The sequence below is a fragment of the Musca domestica genome, unplaced genomic scaffold, assembly GCF_030504385.1.
Source record: "Musca domestica strain aabys unplaced genomic scaffold, Musca_domestica.polishedcontigs.V.1.1 1, whole genome shotgun sequence".
NCBI classification, from domain to species: Eukaryota; Metazoa; Arthropoda; class Insecta; order Diptera; family Muscidae; genus Musca; species Musca domestica.
Window position 1 is genome coordinate 40418975 of NW_026712114.1, and position 23372 is coordinate 40442346.

At 35.5% G+C, this 23372-nt stretch overlaps 2 protein-coding genes and 1 long non-coding RNA gene across 4 annotated transcripts in view; 2 read left to right on the forward strand and 1 right to left on the reverse strand.

Moving 5' to 3' along the window:
- Positions 1-966: 966 nt before the first annotated feature.
- On the forward strand, positions 967-6151 carry LOC101890984 (uncharacterized). The gene is made up of 3 exons (XM_005176841.4): positions 967-1744; positions 5401-5619; positions 5703-6151. The coding sequence occupies exons 1-3, from the start codon at positions 1435-1437 to the stop codon at positions 6005-6007; spliced, it is 834 nt and encodes a 277-aa protein (XP_005176898.1). The 5' UTR covers positions 967-1434; the 3' UTR covers positions 6008-6151.
- The window catches only part of LOC131802470 (uncharacterized), a 167581-nt gene continuing 150054 nt past the window's right edge, over positions 5846-23372 (reverse strand). The window contains exon 5 of the long non-coding RNA XR_009342215.1: positions 5846-5975. This is a non-coding gene — a long non-coding RNA (uncharacterized LOC131802470). The remainder of the gene's footprint in view (positions 5976-23372) is intronic.
- Positions 14441-23372, forward strand: part of LOC101891327 (uncharacterized) — a 73884-nt gene continuing 64952 nt past the window's right edge. The window contains exon 1 of one of the 2 annotated variants that reach the window (XM_059122783.1): positions 14441-14649. The gene's annotated coding sequence lies outside the window, so the exon portion shown is untranslated. The remainder of the gene's footprint in view (positions 14650-23372) is intronic. The other variant, XM_059122772.1, reaches the window with a different exon arrangement.

Genomic DNA, 23372 nt, shown 5'->3' on the forward strand with positions numbered 1-23372 from the left:
GGTGTCTATACCAAAACGTGGACCTTCACCCTCAATGTTTAGCACAAGAGCTAGAACCCATTCTACTCTACAAATATAATTATTTAGGCAAATCCGTGAAAAATGTGACAAAAATCATGAAAATAGCGAATATCGCGAGGTACCGTTGTATGGTGTCTGTGCCAAAACGTGGATATATACTTTCAATGTTTCGCCACACGAGCAAGAACCCATTATGACCTACAGGTACCAATTTGAAACAAATCCGTGGAAAATGTGACGAAAAACATCAAAATACCGAATATCAGGAGTTACCATTATATGGCGGCTATACCAAAACGTGGACCGATATATTTTCAACACCAACCATCCTAGACACAATACAAATTGTTCTGCCACATTTTGAAGGTCTACGTCAAATAATGTGGGCTGTGTCGTGCTTTCAACAGACGGGGTCTACGATGAATATATAGGGATGTTACAAACGGAATGACAAAGTTAATATACCCTCCTTTCCAAGGTGGAGGGTTTAAAGAACCAGTTTTATATTCCCTTCCATAAACGGCGGAGGAAACAACTTAATTCTACGCATTATTTACTTTATAACACTCTATCATATTCTACCTGGTATTACCAAATGTTTCTTTAATTTCGCAGAATTATATAACGTAAATTTCATAATATTTTGTCTGGACAAAACTATTTTGCAACCTATTGTATTTTCACTTTCATGACAATCGAATTATTCTTGAGTCCAAATTACAGGCGACATTATGCCAGTGTCCCATAGCCAAACAAAATGTCTACAAAATGCCAAGGTTCAACATTAATTAGTTTTGCATGAGAGGAACTTTCGTGAAAATGGAATGGAAATGTTGTTGCTCTCATACGAAATTATTAAAATTTTACATAGCCAAACAACACGAGTCACATGCACACGGCAATCTATGGACTACCGACGGACATTGTGCCCTCTATGTGAAGAGATTTTTCCGCTTTTTTTCGGGGAAAGTGAGTTTTTGGGGTGGTTGGTAAATGAAAAATCAGTTTTACTTTCGTTACCTTCATTGGGAATACGAAAGATTGTGGTGACGTTTTGGCCACACTTGACTGAATCTGGTATTGAAGTTTTTCTAAACACCGAGGGAAATGTCGCAACAAAAACTCTTTGCATGGTTAAAAAAAATGGAGAGATTCTTCATTTACACAAGTGATGAAGAATCGCAGAGAAAAAAAAACTGAACAACTAAAACAATGAAATATCTATTTTGACCACAACATCTCATTAAAGTAAATTTCTTTTCAATGGGTGACTTACGGTGTCGGAATGGTAGTGGTCAGATTTGTAGTATAAATGGAAAATGTCAACAAATGCCAGACATTAGTTTCAATCATAACATCTTGGCCAAAACATAGCCAGCCGGAGTCATACAATTGGATAAACTACACATCACAATGCAGTCATCATGGAAAACCTTGGAATATTTATTTTATTTGGGCATTTTCATATTGCTGTTGAAATTTTCTGAAAGTGCCAGTATAGATGTTGAAACCACCACCGAAAGATCCTCGAACGAGAATAGACCGAGTGTTAAGCAAACGTTGGAGGAGTGTAATACTTCGTTCAGTTGGATATGTTTGAAAATTGAATTTGTTAAAATTCTGGAGTATTTAACCGAACGTGAGGAGCTACGTCTATTGAATGGCATTAGTCTGGTGAAAGATCCTGAGGCCAAGGAAATCAAGACTTCAGAATTGATGGCTGGTAAGTGGGATATAGTGTTGTTGCAAGTGATTTTAAGTGTGTGTGTGTGTGTTAAATTTATAAGAAAAATGGCATTGAGTGCCATTGTATTGGAAACTAAATCATAAATCGTCGTATGTAAAATAAATTAGTGACAAGTGTGTTGGCCTTAGATTATACTTAATTTTGGAAAATATAAATAATGATCTGGCAAGATATTAAGCGAAAGGAGTAAGCTAGAATTCGGAAATTGCAAATGTGTGGGAACTATATTGTGGCTTTGGTAATTGACAGAGCTGGAATCTTGAAATTTGGCATATTGGCCACACTTGGTGTATTGATATTAGCCTGGGTTCTTGAAAATTCAAAATAAATAAATACGATACGAGTACTAAAAGTGTGCTTAACGTTACAACAAGGAATTTAACAAACTCGCATCAGAAATTTGAAATACGGGATACTTTTTGTGTAGGGGGGAAATACATGTGAATTTTCGGAGATTTAAGCCATTTAAAATTCTAAATAGAAGTGAACCAAAAACTACGAAATTCTGCACCATGGTATCTTATGGACGGCTAAAGCTAGAACTTTGAAAGTTCAAATTCTTGATTACAAATAGAGTTTATGATGAGAAATGGCAGATTTTTTGGAAATTCGACTTGAAAGGGCACAACTAAGAATAAAATAATAATAAAAGTGCCAAAAAGTACTGTTTAGTTGTATGAACGATTGTATTTTTGAAACTCGACCTTGTGGGAACAAAAAAAATCTATAAATCTGAATTTTTAAATCGTGGTCTCAGTTGAGTTATGCCCGATAGAAACGTTTATCATTTTTAAATGTAAAACTAAAAGAATCCAAAATACTGTCGCATGGTATTAAATCAAGATGAAGCTAGTGTTAGGAAGATGGGTAATACTTACAGGGTGAGATAAAAAACTGCAAAAAAGTCAAAAGCCATCATTTTTACTTCTTTTTAATTTTTTTGAATAAAAACAAAAAATGTAAGAAATACCATCAAATTTTAGAATAAGTTAAGATTTTTTCGAAGTGGTAAACTCGGGAACGAATTATGGCCTTTAAACGGCCAATGAAACCGTTACACACAGCCCGAATGTTGCTCTGCAGTATTTTGGCCCATTCCTGGCGAAGCGCTTGCCTCAGGTGATCGAGACTTTGGTATTGTTGCTTGCTTTCCAAAACAAAAAAGACACAATAGTCCAACGGATTGGTATCCGAAGATTTTAGTGGCCATTGCGCGCTGGATACGAAGCGAGGAAACTCATTTTGTAACCATTCTTGGGTGGCGCGTGCTGAGTGCAATAGTGCTGAATCCTTTTGGAATGTCCAAAGTCTGGGGCCAAAATGTTTATATATTCGGCATATATTCTGATGCCACGGTCGATAAATACGAGCGCAGACCGACCATCTGCCCACACCGTCACCATGGCCGGTGCTTGAGTTCTGGTGGCCAGCTGAAGGTGCACATTTTCACCTGACCTCTATGGCAAGTAAACACGATCATTTTGTTTGTTTACAAACTGCTGGACAGCGAATGTTTTCTCATCGGAGAAAACCTAATTCGGCAGTTCACCACTTTCTGCCGAGCAACTCGTTAGCAAACTTAGAGCAAACCATTTCTGCTGATGTTGCTGTTTTCTTCCGTCCACTTCTTTGACGTAGGGCTACGCTACCAGTATCACGGTAACGAGCGATGGTACGAGACACAGAAGATTTATTCACATTTAAATGCTGGTGTGCTCTAACGATAGCCACTTGTGGTTTTCCATCCAAATATAAAGAAATCACACTATCACGCTTGAATTCCATCACGAATAACTTTTGTTCTGGAAAATTCTCACAAAAATGTTGAAATGGAATAATTTTAACAGCTGTAGGACGAGTGGCTAGGAAATGACAGCAGTCTGAAGTCGATTGCAATTTTTTCAGCTCACCCTGTGTATATGTTTCATCCAATTTGGGGTTTTAAGTCCCTCACATGGGTAGTGTGCACTCCAGAAGAATGATATTTTGAACCGAACATCAAATTCTGCTCGAAAATACCTTTCTCAACTTTTATCGAGATCGCTTCAGATAAGGATATAGCTCCCATATTAATCTTTATCCGGCATGAGGTTTATTGTGCACCAAATGGTTAATATCAGCCCAAAATCAATTCATACTACTAACCAGTACTTCAAATTTGGTGTAAATCAGTTCAGATATAACTATATCTCCCATATAAATGTTTCATCCGATTTGGTGTTTAAGTCCCTCACATTCGTAATATCCATTCGACAAGGATATTTGGTAACAGATATCTTATTAAGCTCGGAAATACATTTGCCAAATTTTATCGAGAACGGCTAAGATTTGGAAATAGCTTCAATATCCTTAATCCGATTTCAGGATTATTGTACAAATAATGGCTAATATCAGCCCTAATGGAGTGAATTTCGGGACGTACGAAACTCGGCTCCGATATATATTTTTTTTAATATAATCCTTCTACAAAATCCTTCTTTACAATCCTTGATATCATGCACTCTATAGCAAACTATAACTGGTCTAAATCCAAATGTTGATAGGTGGTATGATCTACTTGAAATAAATTATTTTGTTACTGGAGCTCTGCTTAGTGGTGTAGGGTATCATATAGTCGGACCCACCCGACTTTTGACTTTTCCTTACTTGTTTTTGTATAATCGAGTTGCGGGTCGAATTTGATACGCTGTTTGATTGTTTGGATCATGGACTTTGAAATGGGTTCTAATCAATTTGGATTTCGATATAGCCCCCAATCAATATCATTCGACCAATAACATTTTTAGTGCGTTTCAGCTGTAGCTACCAGATATTTGTTTTATACGCTTTATATATTTAAGTCCCTAAAAGCTGTAATATGCGCTAAATAAATAGTACTAAACTTAGCCGAGATCGGTTCAAATTCAGATATAGCTCACATATATTTCACCCCAATGTGATATATATGATACTCAAACCGTGCTAACTTCGTCTAATAAAATTGCATTTTGAAACATACAATCAAGCTTCGAAAGAATAAAATCTGCCATGATGGACCATATCGATAGAGATATAGCTGGAGCTACATGTTTATCCTATTTTATATTTAAGCTTTCTTAAAGTCATAATACGCACACTTTAGCAATGCTATTTTGTGCGAGAGGTCAACTACAGCATGATAATGCTTTCGCCAAATTTAATAAAAGTCGATTCGCACTCATTTACAATCTTAGTTAACATGGCTTACTTCATACAAATTCTCTGCAAAATATACATAATTGTGCAAAGTCGGCCCTACATGACTCTTGTGTTCTTTTGGTGCTTAATTTTAATATAGAATAATTAATCATGTTTAAATCAATTATTAAACAATAGAATGTTTTCATAACACTGCATTAATTTCATAATATTGAACCGATAAAAACCATACTTGGTATGACACAAAAGATGCTATTGTTCTTCTTGATTTCCTAATGAGGAGGCGATTATTTTCACCAGCGTTTATTGGAGTTCAAGTTCTATAAACTGTAATTTATATTGCCGTGAAATATAATCCTCATTAGATAAACTAATTTTAAACGATGAAATAAAACCATTTTTAACACAAAAAAAAAAATATCTCACAATTATATATATTGATTCTCCTTTTTCAGATGTGGCACGTAGTTACCCAAATGATCCCAATGCTCGAATAAATGGTTTTATTGTCAACAAAATCAACAACTTCCTACAAACACATTATCTACGCTTTAAACTGATTGACGACAAAACCGTAATGCAGGCCAGATCTTTGGTGGAAACAGGACGAAAGGATAAGTTTGGTAAAAAAGGAGGCATGGAAATGCTCTTGGCGGCCGGTCTAATGATGAAAGGTATGAGCGCGAACCCAACACGAAATAATAATAACAGTGATAATTAGAAAACTTAAATTAAATGTAAATTTCACTACTTACAGGCACCCTCATGGCCATGGGTATGGGTGGCATTGCTTTGATGGCTGGCAAGGCATTAATGGCCGGTCTCATGGCCCTGACATTATCCGCCGTAATTGGTTTGAAGAGTTTAGCTGGCGGTGGTGGGAAATCACACACATATGAGATTGTAACAAAACCAATTTATACTTCAAGTCATTCGCACTCGGGTGGTCATGATGACGGCCACATTGGCCATGTTGGACACAGTGGCAGTGGCTATGCTGGATATGGACGGTCATTAAATTTAAATTTACCTGCAAGTTTGAAGGAGAACAAAGTTCATTAAAACAAAGTCGTAGCGATAAATTGGCACTTGATCCTAAAAACTAACTGAACTGAATATTTAATGTAATGTAATTTATTTATTTATTTATTAATAGTTTAAGTAACTTTTTGCAACGAAAAATATTAAAATGCGTGAACTAATAAAGCTGTGTTGTTGCGTTTTTCTTGTCAAAATAATCGAGTTGTGAAACAATTTTTAAGTAACAAAATCGGAGGAGACTTTGTATTGGTTAAAAATGGAAAGTTGGAGAGTTAAATCTCCATTGACATATATATAAAAAAAACCTTAGGGTGAGAATTACAGGAATGAGTGAGTGAATGTTACGATTTGCCGTTATACTTTGAACCAAGTGTAGACGGCCTTTGGATTTAGTGCTAAAACACCAAAAATATTGAGTAGAGCTTTTTTATCAGACTCTGATTATTTTTTTGAACGATTCGCTTTGACTTCGAAAACAAAATCATATATCTATTCTTTGAAAAAAGAAAACTGTCTATCATCCGGACCTGTAAATATATTGAAATTGAAACTTCCTACTATTTCAAAATAAATGTGGATAAATGCTTCTGAAAGGTCCTCGATATACCATTGCGATGGATATCAAATAGTATATCTTAATTTAACTCGGTAATGTGATGATTTTATCAGATACATTACTCAGAAAATACAACCACAACCTTTGTATCAGTAATAACAACAACATCGGCAATAGCAACACGTCGGCAATATTCGTTGGCAGCGAACAGTTCAGTTTTCCAAAATATGCCGATTATAGCATAGCGTAACATATAGTGTTGGGTTTGGCTTACGATGGGACAAAGGGTAGTTAGTGATTTTCAGAATCACCTTATGTACTCCGACTAACAGAATCGTTAGCTAGGAATAATTTTAAGACTGGCTGTTATTAAATTGTGTGGCTGGTATTCATTTTCACAGGAGCTTCGCTTCGTTGGTCCACAGGAGCATCGACTATAGCTCATTGTGGGCCAGGAACTTCGGATCGATGTCCCACAGGAGGAGCTTCGTCTCTTTCTACCTTATCGTAGCTCAAACATTAGCAATAAATTATAGTTAATCATAACAAGTAAGCAAAGGCTACAGTCGAGCGGGGCCGACCGTTGAATACCCTACAACACTAAAATAAACGATACAGTATATATAGGCGAGATACTCGAAAGAATTCCGCAAGATATTGTGACAAATAATAAAAGAAAACCATAAGGTTTCGTTCTCTAATTTTCGAATAATAGCAACTTAAACTAATTTGCTCATTTCCAATTTATTGGTAGATGTTGCACTTAAATGGTCTTCCTAGATCTGTAACCAATATTTCCCAAAGATCTATAATCTTTCAGAAGTGGCAAAAGATTAACATTTATTATTGGTTTTTGACTGAAACGCATCTATATGAGATACAGACATTTGACTATATTCTTCAACGAAATCAGCGTTAACGAAATAGTCAGAAGTGCGTCTTTCCTGTATTTGTGAATTCTCCAAAAAGTCACTGTCTATTTTGTCTACAAAAGTTGGCAAACTATTTCACACATTGAATAATTTTGGATGGCCATCCAAAACTGCTTGGCTTTTGCAATGTCCGGTAACCCCCATTCAAATGTGCGGGAGGATCGAGCGATAATCACAACCTGCTGGCAATTTTGCAGTTTTTGGTCCATTTCAACCCCTAAATATATGGCGATCATCTCCAAAAAGAGTAGGCTTCTATTCTGACCCTCATCTTATCCCCATGCAAAATTTCGTAAGGATCGGGCCATAAATGCGATCTGTACATGATATCCGGATATCCTAACTACTTAGTTTTGTTAGCTGTAGAAATATTACAAAATGTTTAATTCAAAATGAAAATATGCCAAAATTATGACAAAATTGAAAAAATATGAGGAAATGTTACAAAATCAATATTTTTATCTTTAGAGAGATATTTTTATGCGATTTTTTTAGGCGTTTTTTCTTTCTTGCCAAGAGGCCATTCTGAATTAATGAGAACTTTCGAAATCAGTTCAGCCGTTCTCGACATATAACAGATCTTTCAAGCATATCTTCTTTGATAGACTTATATATCGCACATATTTTGCTATATATCCGATTTGTTGGATGTTCACATCAATGTAAAGATCAGAAGTAACCTTGTCATGGTTTTGTGATTTCGACGGGATTTAAAATATTCGCGTTTTAATGAAAAATTTTGAAACTTTTTCAACACAACGCTAAATATTATCCGATGACCACCCAAATTGGTAGGCTTCTTCCCCGCCCTAAACTCTAGCTACATGCGAAATTCCGCGTCGATTGATCAATAATTGCGACCTGTATAGCTACTGCAAAATCCGACATTTTTTCAGTATTTGGTCCATTTCAACCCCTAAACATTTGGCAATCATCTCCAATAAATAGGCTTCTATTCTGACCCTAACCCCACCTTCGTGCAAAATTTCGTAAGGATCGGGCCATAAATGCGACCTGTAGACTGATTACAAATTAACATGGACAGACGGACGGACGGACATACATAGCCAGATCGACTCAGCTCGGCGAGCTAGGAAGTCCCATATATACTTTCCTATATGGGAAACCAATATTTCGAGGTATTACATAAATTCTGGCCCAATCAAATGCTAGGAACACAATTAGAGCGAACGACGAATTTTTTCGCGGCGTATGTTCGTCGTCAAAAATAAAACACATATGTTTATATGGAAGTGCACACAATCAAGGCACCGGCGAAAATTTCGTCGGTCGCCGCGAACTCAATTAGCTTTATTTCTATTTCATACGCCGGCGACCGGCGAACAAAATAGTACAAGGTGGCCATACTTGTACGAATTTTATGTGTTTTAGTAAATAAAGTTACTTTTTACTTTAAAATTTGTTATGGTCACTCTACTATCTGTTACTCGTATAAAAAAAAAATAATTAATTTGTTTATTTATTTGTGTACTTGCGCCTGAGTGAAGATGGATATCAGTGAATTTATAATAGAGAAGATGGACATACGTGAAATTATAATAGAGAACGTAAAGAATTATGTGTTCTTGTATAATTCATTGTAGTCAACAAATGAGCAAAAAGTAAACAACTTCATCAGCTGTTTTATAATTTCGTCGGTATTGTGTTCCATACGACGAATTTTCGCGGCTCATTTTGTCGCCGCGTAGGGCGAAATTCGTCGTTCGCTCCAATTGTGTTCCTAGCAAAACTTATAATACCCCCAACACATAGTGTTGTAGGGTATACAAACTAAAGTGATAGCTATAATAATTTCCTTGCCATTGAAGTCCTGACCATCTGATCCTGAATATCTCTATAGTGTGGTGCCGATACCGAAGGAGTTCCCATCCATCTTGGGAGACCTAGATATTTTCTCCCGAACCTACCCACAGTGAGCGGTCGGACAAATTCTCTAATTCATCCAATACCAAACAGTGATCCAAAATTAGCACCATTTAGTACCTTTCGTAATAATATAGAACAAATTTTCCAAACCACCTGCAGATACCATCAGAGATCTAAATATCAAATTCCAGCTCTATCCCTTCACCCAGTACTAAATTTAGTTCAATTAAGTTCTTTCCGTATAACTATATTACGCATTTCCAAACCCACCTCCAAATCTCAACCTCAGACACCAACTGTTATCTACATATGAAATTTAAGAATTGCATCGCTATCCCAACTTTTCGTACAATTATGATACACACTTCCAAAACAACCTCCTTATGTTAAAGGTAAACATGAACGCGACACTAATACCAAATCCAGATTTCCATCACAATATGTTCACCCATTACCAAATTGTACCAAATATAGTACTATTTAGTACTTTTCGTGCACTTGTTGTACACATTTCCAAAACCACCTTCATATATCAAACTTATTTCTAACCTTGCTTCTCATAGTACCATTTTGCAACTTTCGTAACCTTAAAGTTCGAATTTCCAAAAACCCTTTAACAATTTTTCGTAACCTTAAAGTTCGAATTTCCAAATCCCTTTTGTGCGTCTATTCTGTTCTCCATTTATGACCCTCGTTCCAAATTTAAAAATTCTAGCTAATTCCGTTTTTGGAATACAAATCAATAATTTTTAGTACATTTTAGTACTTTTCGTACACTTTTAGTACGAGTTCTCAAAAATTGAGCCTTACGCCTACGCCCCAAGACTGGTCCTTGTGCATAATTTCATGATTCTAGCTTCAGACGTTTTGTCTGGGTATTGATTCTCGTTCAGTCAGTCCGTTATTTCACTACTCCTCAATTATTTCACTACTGTAGATATTTAAAAACTGAAAAAAACTAATGAAGAAACTATTCAGTTCATCAAGACATCGAGAAATATTTGATTGATTAATTCTTGTTAAATTCATGAATTTGTGTTTTAAAGATAAGTATATCGACTATCGTCGTCAATTCCCAAAAGAACTTTAACATAAGGCATCAGATGGATAGCGTTCCACCCCAAGACAAAAACTTACATGCGTAAAACTATTAATTAGTCTAGACATATCTCTTAACCAAAATATAGTTGAAAAATTGCCACTGAATGTGTTAATTTAATTAATTAAAAACTTTCTTCGAAACCTATGTTATTTTCATGCGAAAAAAACCACAGCCATAAGAATATAAATGTCTTGCGATTTTTGACAAAAATGTTATTTTGCTTTAAACTTTATATCGAAAAATAAGACAACATTCAAAAATGTTCAACACATCAAAACACATTTTAGCCATATTACTTTTAACTTTGGTCCTGGGATGTATGCCGAGAGCTCAGAGTATGCTTTTGCCATTCAACGAAGTAAGTGAAATAAAGAATTAAAAAAATAAGAAAATTATAAAGTTAAGGTAATTTCAGAAAGGATTGGTTAGATCCGCTCGACAAGTAGTAACTGAAGCATCCACAAGAGCATCAACAACGACGACGACAACCCCAGCAGGTCCAACAACTTCAACGACGACGACTACAACTGAACCAGCAACGACGACAACCACGACACCAATTGCTCCTTCAACAACAACTGCATCTACAAGCACTACAACAACCATAACGGAACCAACTACAACAACTACTTCTACCACAACGACCACAACAACAGAACCAAGCTCCTCAACAACAACTACTACCGCTGCCCCTAGTACTCCCAGCCATTTAATTGTGGATGTAGCCACAACAAAAATACCCATTTTGGAAAAAGGCGAAAATATATTAAAAACATTTAAATTAAAAGAAAAAATCACCATTGACACCACTGTCGTAAAACCCTCGAAGAAGATTACAATTTTAATCGGTGACAAACCACTGATTACCAAATTTACCGATTTAAAGGATGGCACCAAAAAAGGACCCGTCAAAACGTTCATCGATAACAAAAAGAAGCTGGCAAATGTAGCTGTTGTCGCCGCCGCAGCAGAAATTGAAGCAACTTCTACAATTACACCAGTAATAGCTCGAGATGCAAGTTTGGTAAGAGAGCAAGCCGACAATACAAGTAGTGAAGAAATGACCACTGAAATAGTTGAAGCTGAGAAGCGTCACTTAACTAACTAAAACTTTGCTATAGAGAGTTTATTTTATAAAATATTTATATTTTATTTATTCTATTTATTTTTTTAATATAATGTCTGGGTCTGGGTACAGTTATCTATGCGCCATTATATTTTTTCCTATGTATGTATATCTAAGGGCTTTCTAATCATTTCTGGTCAATTTTCCTCTATTTGCTGCAATATCCACGTATATGCGCTATTTTTTGCAGAGCTTCCGGTTTTTAATTGAATAATTTAACATTATTCTGTATTCTGAAAATTAAAACACATTAATTAAAAAAAATGTTTTATTTATATAAGACTAAATTCCAAAAAACCTAACGAGTAAAGTCACAAAAGTTAAAACAATTTGAAATACATTTTGATTGCTTTTATTCTCGAAATTGTTATATATGACATGATATGAATATGATCGTGTTCAATTTTATCCATCACTGTACATCCAATATCTTCAATTAATGTGTATAGCATATCTTAAGGCTTTATGATTTATTTATGGTTCAGCGTTGCCATTTTATAGTTTTTGAGTAAAAGATGACGAATTGTGTTTCATAATCCAGTGGGCATTTAAGTTCCATAAAAAATTAAAGGTGAGATTACATAAAGCGCTTTTTTACTAGCTTAAGCTATTGACTGGCTTCTTCGCAGAGTAACAAAGCAGAATTAGAAGGAAGTGTATTAGAACGAATTTGTCGGCCTTGCGCTCAGCTGTATAACTTCATACTATACAATTAATAAATGCGAGTCCACCCATAAAATAATTGGCTCACCATATTTATTTACTTCATTCAATACCTGTATTCATAGGAGCCTGTTATGCAGAAGTTATGTTTTTATACCCTCCACCATAGTATGGGGGGAATATTAAGTTTGTCATTCCGTTTGTAACACCTCAAAATATTTAGACCCCACAAAGAATACACATTCTTGATCAGCATAAAAATCTATGTCGATTTAGCAATGTCCGTCCGTCTGTGGAAATTACGCTAGCTTCCGAACGTAATGAAGTGGGTTGATCAAATTTTACAAAATGGGCCATGTAGATCTACGTTTTGGTATAGCCCCCATATCATTGTTTCTCCCTATCTTCGGTATTTTGGTGATTTAAGCGATATTGTTCACAGGAATTGTTTCAAATTTGATATTTGAAGTTCGTAATGGATTCTACAGCCTAAGACAGAAAACAGGCTGTGCTGGTCCACGTCTTCGTATAGCCCCCATACAACGGTACCTCCCGATATTCGGTATTTTGATGAGTTTAGAGACATTATTTATCGGAGTTTTTTTCAAATTTGAAGTTGGTTATAGATACTACAGCCTAAAAAATACAATTGTCTGTACAGGTCAACGTCTTCGTATAGGCCCCATACCATCCGATATTCGGTATTTTGATGATTTTATTGGTATTTTTCAACGGAATCGTTTCAAATTTAGTATTTGAAGTTGGTAATGAATACTACAGCCTAAGACAGAAAATTGACTGTGCAGGTACTGTTCTTCATAAAGCCCCCATATAACGGTACCTTCCGATATTCGGTATTTTGATGATTTTAGCAACATTATTTAACGGAATTGTTTTAAATTTGGTATTTGAAGTTCGTAATGGATTCTACGGCCTATGACAGAAATTTGTCTGTACAGGTCCACGTTTTGATATAGCCACGGTACCTCCCTATATTCGGTAATTTTTTTCAAGTTTCGCATTTGAATATTGTAATGGCTTATGACAAAAGTTGTCTATGCAGGTCCACGTCGTCGTATAGAACCTAATATAATGGCTACATTCACCATGGCCGACGCTTAAGTTCTGGTGGCCAACCGACGGTGCACATTTTCAGCTGACCTCTTTGGCAAGTAAACACGATCATTTTGTTTGTTAACAAACTGCTGGACAACGAATGTTTTCTCATCGGAGAAAATCAAATTTGGCAGTTCACCACTTTCGGCCAATCGAAGAAACTCTTTAGCTCTTTTGAGTCTATTTTCTTTCTGTTGCGGTGTAAGTTCTTGCACTTTTTGGAATTTCAATGAATTTACTCCGAGTTAATTTTTCAATATTTCGCGAATGGAATATTGCACTATGTTCACCCATTTTTCGGCCACTACGACGCGGGTTTCTGTTTTCTTCTGTCCACTTCCTTGATGTTGGCGTACACTGGTAGCGTAGGCCATCGCTCACGGTAACGAGCGATGGTACGAGACACAAAAGATTTATTCACATTTAAAATGCTGGAGTGCTCTAACGATAGCCACTTGTGGTCTCTCAGCCAAATATAGAGAAATCACATTATCACGCTTGAATATTTTTTACAGCTGGAACAATTTTAACCGTTGTCGGACGAGTGACTTAGAAATGACAGCAATGTGAAGTTGATAGCAGTTTTTTCATCTCACCCTGTATATGTATCATCCGATTTGAGGTTTATGTTCCTCATATTCGTAATGAACACTCCAGAGCAATTATATAATGAACCAGGTTATATTCAAATTTAGGATCAAAGTAAATAGCTAAAATATTTTCCTTATTTTTATATAAAGTCAATTTATTTCCTATATGCACTTTCATATTTAAGTTTCACCAAAATTCGCCACTGTTTCCTCGTACATTTCAACATAAATTTAAGATAAAATCGCAATGAGCGGTATTTTAATGACGAGAATCATGAAAAACCAGAAACAGAAAACAGCAACCCAGTTCTGTGTGCGTTTGCACTTGAAGCGATGATTTTCGAGAAAACCCATGTCGAATTCAAGAAGAACTTCAGTTTTATGAAAACATTCAAAGCACAAACAAACCGGTGTCGTCAAAGTGTATTTTAAGCGGGTTGTTTTCGCCTTCTTCAACACCCATCAAAAACGCATTCGAAAAATACAACCACGATCAAAACAAGAAATGGGAGAAAAATATAAATATTTGTGAGAAAGAAATTGTTAAAATATGTATGTATGTTGAATGTATGTACATATGCTGCGACAACGAATATAAAGGAAAACAAAGTGACGGAAAACAAGTAAAACAAAAGTGAATGAAAATAATGAAATAAAAGCTCTGGGCTTTTGAATGAATAAATTGTGAGAGGTTGGTATGAATTGATAGTTTTTCTGTTTTTGTTTCATTCGCCGCTCCAAAACAATTAACAACAAAAAAGTATATTCGAATGTGGCGTCTTGAAAATGCGCCAGACATTAGCTTTCTCGTTATTGTTTCTAGTACTTTGTTTTGTGTTAGGGTTCTTGAGTTTAACTGGCGGAAATATGCGTTTAAATAACTAGTTAGGGTTTTGATGAATTACCTCATGTGATATTTATGTAGCCGAGCAAACTTATGTTCTGTTAATTTTGTGATTTAAGAACTGTAAACCATGTAAAAATATATTAAAACCATTGTAAAAATATATTAAATGGATGTCAGTGACTTTTGAAGAAGGAAAATTTATACATAATGTGTTTATATTTTCGGGCGTGAAAGCATTTAATTAGCCTGTGATTGAATTTTTAACTTTTCAACATAATCATTTAGACTCCAAATTAATGCACTTTGAGTTTTTAGAATTTTTACACCACAGCATGTCTTTATGCATTTGTTTGTAACAAGCGGAAGAAAACGAGACAGACACATAGTCCCTTTTTGATCAGCTTCATAGAATTAGCTTCTGAGTCGAGTTCATCCGTCCATGTAAACATTTATTGCCCGATTGAAATGAAATTTTTCACAAATTATTTGTATGGCCCAAGGAGAACCCTACTGAAATCGCATAGAATAGATTCAAATTTAGCACCCATATATATCGTTCTCCGATTAAAATTTTATTGTCTGCTGTATGTGTAATATTTGTCAAAATAGGATGTCTTTAGGCACATCTGACCGAATTCTACTAAAAGTAATTATTTCAAATTCCGTGAAAATCGGTAAAGATATAGCTCCAATACAGGGTTGCCCATATTCGACGGACCTTTGGGCCCATTCCAATCGACGAGGCTTGTCCGCAGGCATCATTCTTTGCGTCAATTGAATTTTGTACGGGAACAAATGCAAATCAATGCGAATAATCCGTTGTAAAGTGGACCGAGCCATGCCCAACTGCTGAGAACGGCGTTTTTTGATGTTCTTTGGGACTTTTCAACACTGGCTCGTACGGCAGCGATATTCTCGGCCGATTGCCTTGGTCGACTTTTATATGGCCTCTTCGGATTAGAAAGAGCCTTACCAGTCGAAAATTTTTCGTATAAACGCTTAATGGTGTTCTTAGAAGGTGCACTTCTCACATTTTTTAATGTTTTAAAAGTACGTTGAGTTTTCACAATTGACTTCAATTGACTATTTCAGAGCGCTCGCGTGGCGTGTATGGTTAAAATCGGTTTGGACTGACGCTTCCAACGCGGTATGTCACTAAGCGATGTGACATCTCTGTCAAAAGTTATGGCGTTGCCAGATGGGTCCGTCGAATATGGGCAACCCTGTATATATGTTTCATCCAATTTGGTGTTTAAGTCCCTCACACTCGTAATATGCAGTCAATATGTATCAGTTATCTCATACAGCCAAAAATTTGTCACATTTTACCTAGGCTTGCTTACGAATTTTAGCATGGAGGTGTGGTTAGGGTCAGAAAGAAGCCGATTGTTTTTGAAGATAATCGCAAACAATTTAGGTATTCAAAAGGGCCAAAAACACAAATTTTTGCATGAAGTAAGAGTTAAGGACGGGACGAAGCCTATAAATTTGGATGGTCAACGTATAATGTTTAGAGGGTGAAATTGTGCATAACTTTCACCATAACACGAATATTTTTAATCTCGGCAAAAAGTCAAATACACGAAATGGTCACAATATCCAATCATAATTTCAAACAATTATGTTAAAAAATTGGCTACAATCATCAAAATATCGGAGATCGGGAAGATAGGGACTATAGAAGAAGCTCACTTATATAAAAATTACGGAATCCAGATACTGCGATTTAAGTAATTCCGTTAGAAAAAAATGGCTTAAATACCGAATATCGGGAAGTACCTTTATATTGGGGCTATAAGAGAACGTGAACATATATAGATATGATGCAGAAACCGTTATAAACTCAAAATACGGAAATTAAAAATATTCCCTTAGAAAATGTGGGTAAAATACCTTTTTAGGCGGGCTACATAAATACAAGTACCTGTATGGACAATGTTCTGACACAAAAAGTAAATACAAACTATTAATACCAATTTTTAAATTATTTCGTTTGTGTAAATGTGTAATCAAAATTCCGAATATTGGAAGGTACAGTCATATGGGGGCTATACGAAAAAGTTTTGGCGGAGGAGATATAAATATAAAAACTATTCCGTTATATTATATTAAACTTATATTAAACTATTCCGTTATAAAGTGAGGTTAAAATCGTCAAAATACAGAATATGGGGAGGTGTAATTCTATGGGGGTTATGCGAAAACAATGTACATTTGTTGCCAATTTAAGTTCCAATAACCTGAATAGAAGCTCAGTTGGTGGATTAAAATGTCCGTAAAATGGAAGAAGTGTACGATGAATTTTCTGAACAAACCCACATTTTAATGGTAAAATGCAATAATTTGTAAACGTTGTTTATTTGTAGGACGATTTGCAGCATCATGATTATATTATAGACCAAACTGAAGATTATTTACAGTGTAACAAAAAACAAAACGAACGTGAGCTGTTTATACCCTACACCACAAGGTGGTCAGGGTATTATGTCTTTGTGCATTTGTTTGTAACAGGCAAAAGGAAACGAGATAGACCCATAGTTCCTTTTGATGATCTGCATAGAATCACATTCTGAGTCGATTTATGCATTTCCGTCCGTCCGTCCGTCCGTCCGTCTGTCCATGTATTTTTGTAAAGAAAGTACAGGTCGCATTTATTGCCCGATCCAAATGAAATTTTGCACAAATCATTTGTTTGGCCCAAGGACGAACCCTATTGAATTTGGAGATAATCGGTCAAAATTTAGAAATAGCTCCCATATATATCTTCGTCCGATTTGCCTGTTATTGTGCACCAAACGTGTAATATCAGCCCGAATAGTATGGAATTTTGCACATACAACCAAATTAGGCCTAAATTAAGTATGCCAAATTTGATCGAAATCGGTTCAGATAAAGCTATAGCTCTCATATATATTGTTCATCCGATTTGTTATTTTTGTCCACCGCAGCCGTAATATGCACTCTGTAACAACAATATTTGGGGAAACATATCAAATACAGCTCAGAAATACAGTTGCTAAATTTTGTCGAGATCGGTTCAGATTTCGATATAGCTCCCATATATAACTTCGTCCGATTTACGTTTTATTGTGCACCAAACGTCTAATATTTGTCCAAATGGGATGGAATTTGGCACTTACGACCGAATTGAGTCTAGAAGCTAGTATGTCAAATTTGGTGAAGATCTGTTCAGATATAGCTATAGGTTCCATATATATTATTCATCCGATTTGTTATATTTGTTACTCACAACAGTAATATCAACTCTTGAACAACGATATTCAGAAATAATCAGAAATCTTTGCCAAATTTTATCGAGATCGGTTCAGATTTGGATATAGCTCCCATATATATCTTTATCCGATTTCAAATTAATTGTGCACCAAATGGGCAATGCAATTCCGAATTTAAAAGATACAAATACTTCGGCATATTTAGTCCTTTGAACTTTAAATTATAATTATAATCATAGCGTGTATGATTGAATTCTCCCATAAAAACTTTTAATTGTTATGTGAAGCTCTACTTAATTAGCAAAGTGGTGTAGGGTATCATAAAGTCGGCCCCGCCCGACTTTAAGACTTTCTTTACTGGTTTAACCATTGTCGCCAAAAAGATAAACGCAAAAATCTCCATTTATAATGGAGATAGGTATTTTCTCGAAGATTTTTGAAGATTTTTAGTGAACTTTGATAAAGAATATTTTTGTATTAGGGATTGTCCTGTAAAGTGATGTTTTATAGGATAATTTTATATAAATTCACATGAGGTTCGGCATTAATCTTAAAATATTTTTTTTTAAATCTTTATGAATTTTCGGCCTTTAGGTAAAATTGATGTATTCTAGGACTTATAGTAGAATTTTTGACAAATAATTTTGTAGAATATTTTGACTTTTTCTGATCCCGTTTACAGAGAGTTGTTAACCATATTTCGAAAACAGCTCCAAAACGACCATTTTGGTGACTCGCTTGAGGGTTAATAATTTCTACCAACACGACACGAGGGTTTGTCGCCTCTTTTGAACTCTAATTTCATAATTTGTTGGGGTTTCAAATAATTATTGGAAATTTGTGTTTTGTCCCACTGCAGTATTAACAGCATACCTGTATTGTCAAATAATCATTCGATAATTTATATTAAACTATTTTTTTTTAATTCAAAAATTACATCTTGTGTTGGAAATCTTACATTGAAGCTTTGAACATCGTCTTTACTTTAAAAATAAAAGTCAACTTTAACTGATTCCTGTGCACTAAAAATATCTCAAGATGGTTGTATATATATCTCACTATCTCACAAGCAAACTTTGTAATTACATTAAAAATGTAATTTATAAATTTGTATTAGATTTTCCTCAGGATTAAAACCGCAAATTGCACTTGAATTTGGTCAGACACTAACAACCATCATCATACCCACATAGCACGCTTGGATGGTTGAAAGTAAAAGAAAAGTGTAAATAAAACAATTTAGTATGAATAAACAATATGCGTTGTACTGAAATTTTGCCAATTTTAATAAAATGCTACAACAATGGCGTATGAATGGTGAACTAATTAGGGGGAGTTAAAATTATAATTTAATTTATTCCATATGTGCTTGATTTAATTATTAGATTTTTTTTTTAATATAGAAGAACACATTTTACCCCCATTAAAATACAAACAAACGACGCTCCTTGAATGTCCACAAAAACGGCTATAGGAATGTGGCTTACCATTAAGGTTGTTTATTTGTATTTTTGTCCACTTACCTACCAACTAACTAGTTGGGCAAACAAGCCAGCCAACCAACCAAGATATTTGTTTAGGAATTGAGTGTTTGTTCTGCTTTTAAATGAGTTAATTAAACAGAAAAGAAATGCATATTTACTGCATTGCAAGGTAAAGTGAAAATTTACTTATCACTTTGAACAACAGACCGAAAAAAACGTCAGTCGGTTATTATAAAATTTTGCAGTTACAATTCGATGCAGGTGTATCGTGTCTATAACTGAATATTGACATCAAATTTAACCAAGCATGACATCATTGAGGCACACTAACTTTGCTGGTTAACATAAATTAATGTTTATGAATTTGAGTTTTGGACGCGGAGGGTTGTAATAAAAATGTTTTAAATGCAAAGTGGGTGAACGACTAGTTTGATTGCATCTCTGGAAATGAATATTGTAAAGTTGTTGCATTTTATTATATTTTCATTGTGAGAATTAAGAAAGTTTTCACAAATTAAATTTTTGAGTTGAAGATTTAGATGTAGAAATTAGGTTAATTGAACCATACATTCATATCACAATCAAATTACTTCTTACTTATCTTCTGGGATTGGTTAAATAGTTTCATCTACCTATATATAGGGTGAGATGAAAAAACTGCAACAAACTTCAGACTGCTGTCATTTCTAAGCCCCTCGTCCGACAGCTGTTCAAACTATTCCAGTGAAAGCTCATTATATTGTTTACAAGCGTACAAAAGCATTTTGGTGAGAATTTTCCAGAAAAAAAGTTATTGGTGATGGAATTCAAGCGTGATAGTGTGATTTCTTTATATTTGGCTGGAATACCACAATTGGCTATCGTTAGAGCACTCTGGCATTTCTTTGTGAATAAATCTTTTGTGTCTCGTACAATCGCTCGTTACCGTGATACTAATAGCGTAGCCCGACGTCAAGGAAGTGGACGGAAGAAAACAGCAACATCAGCAGAAATGGTTCGTAAAGTAAAAAAGCGCCTTGATAGAAACCCGCATCGCAGTGACCGAAAAATGGCTCGTGAGCTGAACCTATCGCAATATTCCATTCGGCAAATATTGAAAAATGAGCTAAGGGTAAAGCCATTGAAATTCCAAAAAATGCCAGAACTTACACCGCAACTAGACTCAAAAGAGCTAAAGAATTGCTTCGCTTGGCCGAAAGTAGTGAACTTCCGAATTTGGTTTTCTCCGATGAGAAAACATTCGTTGTGCAGCAGTTTGTAAACAAACAAAATGATCGTATTTACTTGCCAAAGAGGTCAGCTGAAAATGTGCACCTTCGGTTGGCCACCAGAACTCAAGCGCCGGCAATGGTGATGGCGTGGGCCCCCGCAACAGATGATTGTCGCTCACCGCTGATGATCGCTCATATTAATCGACCGTGACATCAGAATAAATGACGAATATTATCGCGAAAATATTCTGGAGGGTGTTTTAAAGCCTTGGGCAGGCAAACATTTTGGCCGCTGACCTTGGACATTTCAACAGGACTCAGTACCATTTCACTCAGCACCCACCACCCAAGAATGGTTACAAACTGAGGTTTCTCGCTTCATTTCCAGAGCATAATGGCCACCAAAATCTCCGGATACCAATCCGTTGGACTATACCAAATACCAAAGTGTCGATCGCCTAAAGCAAGCGCTTCGCCGAGAATGGGCCAAAATACCGCAGAACAACTTTGTGACGGTTCCATTGGCCGTTTGAAGGCCATAATTCGTGCCAAAGCTAAGCCATTTGAACAAATCTTAACTTATTCTAAAAGTTTATGCTATTTCCCACATTTTTTGCTTTCATTCAATAAAATTAAAAAAAAAAAATTATGGCGTTTCACTTTGTTGCAGTTATTTTATCTCACCCTGTATATTCAAATCAGCACAAAATTCTAAGTCGATTTAACGATGTCCGTCTGTCTGTCTGCCTGTTTTTTGAAATCACGATACACACGACCACACTATTTGACGTAGAGCGTCAATTGTCGTCTAGGATGGTTGGTATTGAAAATTAGATATATGGGTCCAAGTTTTGGTATAGTCCCCCAGTACCTCTCAATATTCGGTAGTTTGATTATGTTTGTCATATTGTTCAGGGATATGTCTAAAAATTAGTCTTTGTAGGTCATAATGCGTTCTAGTTATGGTGGCGAAACATTGTATGTAAGGGCCCACGTTTTGGTATAGCCCCCATATAACCGTACTTCCCGATATTCGGTATTTTCATGATTTTTTCCACATCTTTTTCCAAGATTTGTCTAAAAATTGGTATTTGTAGGTCATAATGGGTTCTAGCTCGTGTGGCGAAACATTGTATGTATAGCCCCCATATTCCAGCTTCAAACACACCGCATAGTCTACATTCTACACCCACAGTTGGCCTTACTCTAAAACATTTACTTCTATTTATATTCCTACAATGTATATCAGAAGTAGAATAATTTAAAACTTCCGTGCACGTTATCGTACGCATTTTTAAATTTTCTTCCTTATTCAAACCCAGTAAACTGACAGAGATGACTTATCAAACTTATTACAATTTACCACTTACGTTCACATTATAATACACGTTTTCAAATCCACCTCCCTATCTCACGCCCTCGCAGTATCTATATTCACAATTTTATTTTTTTTTCTTCGCTATATACCGAAATTAGTACCGTTCACTAGATGCTACACATTTCCAAAACCATCCCTTACAAGCTTTTCACTCACAGTGATCCTAACGCCAACAATTATAATTTCAGGTCTGTTCCAACACTATATGTCAAATTATTATCATTTTGTACCATTGGTACAGTCAAGTGCGCATTTCCTCCTTATTTCAGCTATGCATCCCAAAATTAATTTCAATCCTTTAGTACATCTATCTTCCTTAAGGCGATCGCGTAGAATTTGTTGATAGTCGGTATTATATAGACACTGCTCCCAGACATATCGTCCCTAAAATCGTTATATGCACTCGATTGTAATGATGTTTAGTACGACTGACCACAAGAAGTGCAGGCAGACCTCTGCCGTTTTCGGTCCGATTAGGTCAGATAATGACATAGCTTCAATATAAATATTTTACAATATTTCTTACAGCGGGGAATAAAATAATATAAATGTTAAGATCCGGAGGCATCATCCGTTCATATTTTATATCAAGTAAATTGATTTTTAATACCTTGAATATTTTTTGACGAAATTTTCTTAAATTTCCACCGTACATTATTCGATCTCAAGAAAAGTAAAAGCTTAAATTTCTCATATGTGAATTGTATTTGTTTACGTAGTAGATTGCCTAAATTTAAGAGAAAATTACAACATTTCGTTTCTTAATTATGTTATGTTCACATTTGTACATATGTACGATTTTCAGTTTTGCTACAAAACAAAAGAAACACCGACAACACATTTGTTAACAGAACGTAATGGGTTACGGTGAGAACCAAATGATGGCATCACAACAACTTCTTTAGCAGCCCACCGCCATCCAGTCAGCCAACCAGCCAGCCAACAATGACAAATTTCATTTTAGCCAACATTAATTACATTGGTGGCACATACTTATATGAAAATTCCGCCCACGGAAACAGCATTAACATTATTATGAGATTATGTACATGCTTATATACACGCTCCTCTTCCGCCCGCAACAACTTAACGTAGACTGACAGTCAGCTATTTGCATTCGAATGTAAATATTAACCTTTGTCGCGAGTGTTGGGAAAATATTTTGACTCAATTTAATGTCTCATTTACATTTTATTCTACATAAATTTAATATATTTATTGGTTGTCAGAAATTCATGGCAAAATTGTGGCTTTAATGAGC

Excerpts from the sequence above, each read along its gene's own strand:
- LOC101890984 (XM_005176841.4), top strand. The coding sequence starts at position 1,435 with ATGCAGTCATCATGGAAAACCTTGGAATATTTATTTTATTTGGGCATT. Across the intron at positions 1,745-5,400 it reads GACTTCAGAATTGATGGCTG|ATGTGGCACGTAGTTACCCA; the intron begins GTAAGTGGGATA and ends CTCCTTTTTCAG. Across the intron at positions 5,620-5,702 it reads GGCCGGTCTAATGATGAAAG|GCACCCTCATGGCCATGGGT; the intron begins GTATGAGCGCGA and ends CACTACTTACAG.